This window comes from Eurytemora carolleeae, unplaced genomic scaffold, assembly GCF_000591075.1.
Source record: "Eurytemora carolleeae unplaced genomic scaffold, Eaff_2.0 scaffold1113, whole genome shotgun sequence".
Lineage (NCBI taxonomy): Eukaryota > Metazoa > Arthropoda > Copepoda > Calanoida > Temoridae > Eurytemora > Eurytemora carolleeae.
In genome coordinates, this window is record NW_019402173.1 from 83,699 (window position 1) to 92,572 (window position 8,874).

Sequence of the window (8,874 nt, forward strand, 5' to 3'; positions counted from 1 at the left end):
TGTGTATTTTTCCGAACATAGTCCTATGTCCGAATTTAATGAATTTGGGCCGCGTCTTAAATCTGCAAAAAACCGGTTTCAAGTGAACACCGGCTTAAATCTTGAAGCATTGAAAACAATTTAAGTGAAACCAACCATATTTGAGTCGCGGCTTAAATTTTAGCCGCCGCTCAAATTCTTTAAATTCGGCCTCTAATGTCAACTAATCAAAATGAAAATAATCTAAAATGGCTTATTTCCCACTTGCAGCGTACTGTACAGAACGTAAAGCAACATTTGAAAATTATCTTAACACAAGTTTTGAATCTAAGCTAAATTATTAACAAGATAGTGATACAGAGAGAACCAGAAAACTTCAGAATAGGAAGACGACTTTTAGATTCAATATATGACATGGCATAATCCAATGAGCATGAGATACAACAATTGTGACAGTGTAAGCACATTCTACATAATTAGTAATTTAATAAGCTTCTAGTAAAGCTATTGCTTTGTAAAAACATCAACAACATTAAAAAACATTAAAAAACATTAAAAACATTAAAAACATTAAAAAACATAAAAAAATATTTCAAAAACATCTATGGATTAATGTAGTCTTTATATTACAGTGTTTACTCACTGTAAATTAATAATCTATGGATAGAACGATGGATAAGTTTATAATAATGCCGAACATTTAGTTGATTTCGGGGGAGGGAGGTGGGGAGGCCGGGGGTGGGGTGGATTTGTACCAAAGTTTAATGAAGAAAATTAATTCTATCCCATTTTTATCCTTAAACCCCTGTATGTTTATACCTACTTAAACGGGGCGTACTCAGGAATTTGTCTAAAGGCTCAGCACCCATTGGGGCCCAAAAGCTTTCTGGAAATCTTAATTTCACTGATCAGGGTGGGGGGTGGGGGGTGGGGTGCTGAGCCCCCAGAACCTTCGAGTCGTGTACGCAGAATTTTTAATTTATTTTATTTTAGTACTTACGCATGAGTCGAATGCCCCTGGTGTAATGATGAGGGTGTCAAGGACCCCCTGGACCTTGTAAACCAGGTTTATGATAGCAGAACTCTCCTTCTCACTCGGAGTCAAGTCCTGGTTACGTTTCACCAGCGCCTGCAATGTAAGTAAAATAGTACAGAGAGAACCACAACATTATGGAATAGGAAGACGACTTTTAGACTCAACTTAAAATTTCATTAGTCCAATGAATATCAAATACGGAAATTATGTAGTATTCACAGACCATTTTACGGAACTGGCAACATTATGGTTTTATGTCCTATTAAAATATACATGAAGGTTGTATTAATGTCGTCTTTATATTCTACAATTTGATGGCTACATAAGTATAGGATACGTGCACTCACATTAAATGAAATAGAAAAGACTTAATATTTATGGAGATTTTGCGGTCTCTTAACACCTCGCTTTTATTTTACTCCCAGAATGCTTTTATGGATTTTTTAATTTTTTATCATTAGCTCTTATTAGTAAGAGGTATTATGCTAGAAAACGTGTAAGATCTATAAGTTAATTTACTTTTGTTAAATATGAAATAAATTTTATGTATTAATCTTAAATTGCTTAAAAATATTTCAAAAAAGAAGTATTTTCTAAATAATATGTATCATACAGATCACTGTTAAATAAGTTTGTCTGTATATTTGTATATCCTATCATATATCATAATTCCGAACCCTTCACCGATTTGCCTCAAATTTGGATTGGGGCTTTCGGTAGAACCACGGAATTTTTTTTAGCGTGCTCTAAAATGAGTATACATTGACCTTTTTGTGGAAAACTTAGGTTTCCAGGCAAAGCTGGGTTCCTAATCTAGAATATAAAATATATTTCATCTCTGTATATTGAGATAATACAGATGAATAATCAACCTATTTTTCTATATGCACGAATCAAACCCCCCCCCCCCCACTCAAAATTTAAAACTACGGATGTAACGCACCATACCAACCTAGTTTACTGTAGGAAAATAAAGAAAAAAAATGAAGAATGGTTTTTGCAAACCAAAATATTTTACTTTAATTTCTTTTGCAATGATTCTATCTTTTCAATATTTTTGTTTGAAGTTAGCATTAGAAGTGTTTAAAACTGGACCGTTAAAAGATTTGTCTGATAGTGATTTGCTAACTGAAGAAATTATCAGATATAAACGCTTTTCGAGTTAGAAAAACGATGTTGTCTTCCACATTGTTATCAGATTAAGAATTAAGATGGCAATGGTACCGTTGTAAAACTATTTAAATTAAATCACAAATAATATAATAAACGTTGTTTGTAGGTCCATTCGAAAAGGGGTGATTAATTAAAGATATTAGATTAAAGGTAGAAAGGCGAGGTAAGTTTATAAAAACATATACCCCCTGCCAGCCCTATTATTCTATATCTGTGTACTAGATTTTATGATTGTTTGTTAACGAAACATTATATTTTATTAGGATTGTTAAATTATATCATTGCAATAGAATAAATTTTAATTGCCGGGTTCAATTATGGCATACATCTAACTCTAGGAATATGATAAAACAGTGGATTCTATTATCATTCTATAAGAAAATCTTTCTCCTGCTATTATCTTAAACTGGATAAGTATTTCGAATACNCACCAGAAGACGGTTTTGATTTTCAACTTTTTGGTTTCTGCAGACATATATTTCAGAACAAAACAACCAATACTTTCCAAGGGCTGTCTACTTCCAATTTTCGTTTTTGTTGTGAACATATTAATTTGTTATTAATATTTTTTGTAGTCGTTATGCACTTAAAAAAACTTAACTATTTAGTTTTCCTTTTTTAAATTTCCTGACACCCTTGTTTCAGGTTACAGGTAGGAGCTGAGACAGGTCTAATATTGACAAAAAGTGACACTTGAAAAATATCTTAATTTACATTATTTGTCTTCTTCCCCCCCCCACCCCCATATTTGTATACGAGGGGTAGTATCAGGGAATAAGCAGGAAAAATCTAGAGATGGAGGGGTAGCATCAGGGAATAAACAGGAAAAATATAGAGAGGGAGGGGTAGCATCAGGGAATAAACAGGAAAAATCTAGAAAGGGAGGGGTAGCATCAGGGAATAAACAGGAAAAATCTAGAGAGGGAGGGGTAGCATCAGGGAATAAACAGGAAAAATCTAGAGATGGAGGGGTAGCATCAGGGAATAAACAGGAAAAATCTAGAGAGGGTGGGGTAGTATCAGGGAATTAACAGGAAAAATCTAGAGAGGGAGGGGTAGCATCAGGGAATTAACAGGAAAAATCTAGAGAGGGAGGGGTAGCATCAGGGAATTTACAGGAAAAAAGTGCCATTGTAAATCGGACATTACCAAATTTGCATAACAGGTGACTTAAAATTACGCTTAAAGCATAAAATGTGTTTTTGTCGCACTTTTTTCCCACGCAAATGTGACTTTTTTGGCAGGTGAGCGGGGATGAAAATTTTATATCAGAAAAGTGAAACGTTCTTTTACAGAGGGATGTTCTAATCCCCCCCCCATCCCAAAAAAACACGATATTGAATGTTTTCGTTGGAATCATTGGTTTTAACCAAAAGTTCAAATTTATGCAGAAAAATTTAGACTGTAGGGAACATGATGGATGAAAATTGAGTATGTGTCACGTGTGTATGTGCGTATGTGCGTGTGCGGGGGTAGTAGGGGGGGAGGGGGGTGTTTTGGACACACCACTTTGTGAACTTTTTGTTGCCTTATAACTTGGTTCATCTTGTCATTCATAATTCTAGTTTTACCAAGAAAAACTAAATTTCAAAAAATTCAATTAGGAAATAATTTTTTTATCTGAGAACTCTTTTATCTAGGAAAACCATCATGACAATTGTTCTCAATATTTTTTAATAAATTTTACGATCATTAGACTTTCTTAGAACACCCTGTGCCCTCTCCAAACCCGTCCCATTTCCATATAAGGATTCTAAATCATTTTATTCATACTCAAACAAAGCATTAAATAGTTTATCACAACCACAGGGTTTAAAATATTTATGAAAAAGGGGTTTAAGAAATATGTCCTTTAATTGATAACATTTGTAATTGAAATAGTGACTAGCGCATCATTGTGCAGAGACAGTTATAAACATAGTCAGCAATTAAAGAATTAAAACAACTACATCTTCCGCATTTAGAGGGTTTCAAGGTCATCACTCTGAATAAGAAATATTACTCTTTTTAAAAACTTTAAACATTTCTCTAAAACTTAAAAAGTTTTAATTTTAATTAAAAATTTAAAGCTTAACCCAGCACTAGCACAGGTACTTGAAATATTATCAAATTAACAAATATCTCCTTTTTTATAATGTCAACAAAAATGAGGTAGGTCTTTCCCTTGATCCCCCCTTGACACTTGACATGCCCGGCCAGCAGTGAGCTAACCCCTCTTTGTATGCCGGGGAAACAAAGAGGTGAGAATGAAAGAAATATTGAGATTCTTGCAAACTAGCTTGTCTTATCACAGTTTGACAATTTGAGAAAGGAAAAACGTCTAGATGGAGAAATTAAGAATAAATTATGAAAGCAAAATTTTTATGCAGAACAGGCGTCGAAAGAAAGTAAGGGTTGAAAGGAAGAAGTGTTTAAAAAGAAGTGTGAATAGAAAGGTAAAGTCAAAAGCAAGGAAGTGTTGATAGAAAGAAAGAAAGTGTTGAAAAAAGGAAGCGTTGCTGAGGAAGGAAGTGTTAAAATTAAGGTAGTGTTAAAAGAAAGTGTTTAAATAAAGGAAGTGTTAATAGAAAGGAAGTGTTAAAAGAAAGAAAGTATTGAAATAAAGGTAGTGTTGAAATAAAGGAATTGTTGATAGAAAGGAAGTGTTGATAGAAAGGAAGAATTGAAATGAACGAAGTGTTGGCAGTAAGAAAGTGTTGAAAGAAAGGAAGTGTTGATAGAGAGGAAGTTTTGAAATGAAGGAAGTGTTGAAAAGAAGGAAGTGTTGAAAGAAATTAAGTGTTGAAATGAAGGAAGTATGAAAGAAAGGAAGTGTTGATTGAAAGGAAGTGATGAAATGAAGGAATTGTTGATAGAAAGGAAGTGTTGATAGAAAGGAATTGTTGAAATGAAAGAAGTGATGAAATGAAAGAAGTGTTGAAAAGAAGGAAGTCTTGAAAGAAATTAAGTGTTGAAATGAAGGAAGTATGAAAGAAAGTGTTGATAGAAAGGAAGTGATGAAATGAAGAAAGTGTTGAAAGGGAGAAAGTGTTAAAAGGGAGAAAGTGTTGAAAGGGAGAAAGTGTTGAAAGGGAGAAATTGTTGAAAGGGAGAAAGTGTTAAAAGAAAGGAAGAGATGAATGAAAGGTAGTTTTAACAGGAAGGAAATTTAGCAGAAAGGAAGCGTAAAAAAACATGTGGCAGCAAGAGAAAGCAATTACAGAAAGCAGTGTTTCGGATCCGGATCCGGATCCGTATCAGGAAACGTTGATATGGATCCGGGTAGCGCCAAAAATTAACCAAAACCATGGAATAAATAAATCAAAATGGTTCGTAAATGTATTATTTACATTTTACATGACGAAAATTTTTCAAAATTATCTTTAATAATTTAATGTTTACATTTATATAATAGTAAATTAATGACGACTTTTTATAAATTATAACCTTGCATAACATTTAATAGGGAAAATCCGATTCACAGAATCAAAAGTTACCTCGGATCCGGATCCGGATCCGGATCCGTATCAGGATCCGGATCCGAATCAAAATGATATGGATCCGAAACACTGACAGAAAGAAAAAAGTTTCTATAAAAAAGAAGTGTGTAAGGTAGAAAGTTATGAAAGAAAGGATAAAGAAAGTGTTAAAAGCAGAGAGTTATGAAAGAAAGGATGAAGGAAGTGTTAAAAGCAGAAAGTTATGAAAGAAAGGATGAAGGAAGTGTTAAAAGCAGAAAGTTATGAAAGAAAGGATAAAGAAAGTGCTAATAGCAGAAAGTTATGAAAGAAAGGATAAAGGAAGTGTTAAAAGCAGAAAGTTATGAAAGAAAGGATGAAGGAAGTGTTATATAGATGGAAGTTATGAAAGAAAGGAAGTGTTAACAGATTGGAAGCTTCAAAAGATTAATAATCAGATCTAAAAAAATATAAATTATTTTTTTCCCTGCTTAATCTGTATTTGTAAGAAAAACAAGAAAATAACAAGAAGAAAACTAGAAAATTCCGAGTTTTCTAGGATTACTATTAGAAATTTAACATTTAGAATAAAAAATAAACCGTACATAAAAAGTATCATCGCATACTTTCAACGAAGCCACCCTTCCTCCCCTCCCTCCCACCGGGTTCCTTATCCATGCTTTCATTTATAATTTTTATACGATGTCTCGACATTGACAAGAAATAGAAATCTTAGTATCAAGAGCAGAGATTGTAGTTTAACCAGCATTTATTTCATTTAAAGGGACTGTACGCGTAATATCAAGTGATCCATAATGCAAAGACGATGTTCGGTTTGTTATTGGGGTAAACGTTTTGTACCCACTCATTGTCATCTTTGCATGGAGGGCCAATTGAAACTACGCTTTCAGTCCCTTTAGTACAAATAATCTTTCTGAAAGTTGAGTCTGATTTTATTACGTAGAATATATCTTTAAACGTTAGGTGATAATTCGAAAAGATTTTAAATTGCAGCCTCTGATCTTAGGAAATGTAGACGCAAATAATGTAGAGTGACTCTCCAGACAAGGATCCTAATGCCCGATTCACAACAGTACCCTTAAAACCTTTGTCTAATCAAGAATTTGTTAAACATACATTTTCTTCACTGGTTCACTTGTCTTGAAAGAGAGGAGGTTATTTTGAAATGACGGTTATAGGGCCTTTAATATTCAGTTTAACCTCCCCTTCCCCACTAAGCATTCATGTACGTAAACATATTGCATACGGCAAGATGAATGATTTCTAGAACAAAGATAAATCTTCAATAATTAACTCAAAAATGAATGAGATAATGAATTCAAGAATGAATATCAATGGGACATTTTCGGGCATAATAACAATTTGTACTCTACAATAAAATGAATGTTTTGTTCCNCCCTCTGCCCGCTTTAACTCCATTCATAGAAACATATAACTAGGATTTTATTACACAAATAAAATAGTAAACAATGAACGAAAAGAGATATGTATTTTCAAGAACTACAGAGTGTCCCATATCATATTAGATTATCTCCAAGCTTTAACACCAAAATAAAACCTTAATACTCGAAAAAACTAGTAAATTCCGCAAAAAAATTCTTATATTAGCCTTATTCATTTTTTCAAAATGATTCTTTTTTCTTAAATTTTCTAATTGGTCCCGAAAATCGTAATTTTTAGACTGATTGACGATCTAATGTGATGTGGGACACCCTGTACATCCAAGAACAGGGGAGAAGGGTGATTCTTATCAGAGAATAGAGATAATAAATGCAAAATGCATATTTTCTTGCAACTTCGTGTATATTACATTTTCAGGTTTCGAAATTTTTTTTTATAATAACCCAATATTTTTTCTTGACTAATCCATTAATTTAAAATATTAATCATGTTTTTATTTGCTACAACTAATAGTTATTGGAAGCGTCAATTGAATATCAAAACCATTTAAGAACCATTTAACCTTCGGTTAAAATATATTTCATGTGTGTGTAAAATCTTTTCCTCATTTTTCGACTTTTGTAATTTCAAGTGACCCTTGTACCGTTTGTAGTTGAGTGTTCGATTCACAAAAGCACAATGTTAAGCTTCGACCTATCACGGATACAAGTTCTTGAAAACCCACGTTGGACACCCCCGACACACTGTACACTGTACATGTTGAGTTCAAACAATACTTCCGTACACTCCCGTTAAAATTCGAACAAAATTTGAGAGATAAACACACCGAGTTCTCTGGCCTCGACATTCGATGATCAGTCAACGGTTTACAGGGTGCCATTGTAAATCGGACATTACCAAATTTGCATAACAGGTGACTTAAAATTACGCTTAAAGCATAAAATGTGTTTTTGTCGCACTTTTTTCCCTTGGGAGAAAATTGAAAAATCAGGTTTTTTTTTTCATTCCGTATAATTCACAAAAATACATTTACATTTGAAAAAAAATTGTTTGAAGGGGGGGGGGTAGTTTCTTTCGAGATAATATTTCCCATGAAATTCCAAGATGTCGGCTAAGATTCCAATGAATTAATTAGCAATTGATCAGATAAAAATAGATTAATAATTCTTAATTAACAAAAACAAACGTACATTTTTCCAAGAATCATTCAAAAGAAAAGATCGTTTTTAAAGAAAGAAAAATAACTAAAAATAATTTACTTGCTTTAACAAAATTCCATTATTATGTATACCTGTTTGTCTGTTTTTATTCAAAAAAATGTAGACAATCATTTTTTTTAAATCCGCCAATTTAAATTTTAAAACCCGCCAAAATTTGAGAATAGTTTAGACACTTTAAAAGCAACAGTTACAAGCTAATTAACAGTTGTAAAAGGGGCCTAGGCATATAAAGTTTAAAATTCTGAAGTAAAAACTAAACTCCTTCCCAATGAATCTAACAAAATTATAAACCGACTAATAAACTTGTGAATTGATTCAAAATTGTCATTGGTTAGACATGAAGTATTTAACAACTAATGAGAGAGAGTGATTAATCTCTCCCCAAAGTTGAACTAATCCGGAGGCCGAAATTAAAGAATTTGAGCCACGGCTTATATTTGAGACGCGGCTCAAACATGGCTGGTTCCACTTAAAAATATATTCAATGTTTCAAGAGTTAAGCCGGCGCTGAATTGAAACCGGGTTTTGGCGGATTTGAGTCGCGGCTCACATTCATTAAATTCGGACTCGGTTTATGTAAAAGATCCCAACTGATGACACCCAGTAG

The 8,874-nt window shown here is 33.1% G+C and overlaps 2 protein-coding genes across 3 annotated transcripts in view; one reads left to right on the forward strand and one right to left on the reverse strand.

Moving 5' to 3' along the window:
• The window catches only part of LOC111718098 (interleukin enhancer-binding factor 2), a 31,502-nt gene that overhangs the window by 21,375 nt on the left and 1,253 nt on the right, over positions 1 to 8,874 (reverse strand). Inside the window, exon 2 of the mRNA XM_023493592.1 lies at positions 980 to 1,108. Within this exon, the coding sequence (XP_023349360.1) occupies positions 980 to 1,108 (129 nt within the window). The remainder of the gene's footprint in view (positions 1 to 979; positions 1,109 to 8,874) is intronic.
• LOC111718097 (angiopoietin-2) overlaps positions 1,042 to 8,874 on the forward strand; it is a gene marked incomplete at its 3' end in the record, with an annotated part of 33,144 nt that continues 25,311 nt past the window's right edge. For both annotated transcript variants that reach the window (XM_023493590.1, XM_023493591.1), the window contains 1 exon segment: positions 1,042 to 1,115. In XM_023493590.1, coding sequence (XP_023349358.1) covers positions 1,114 to 1,115 — 2 coding nt within the window.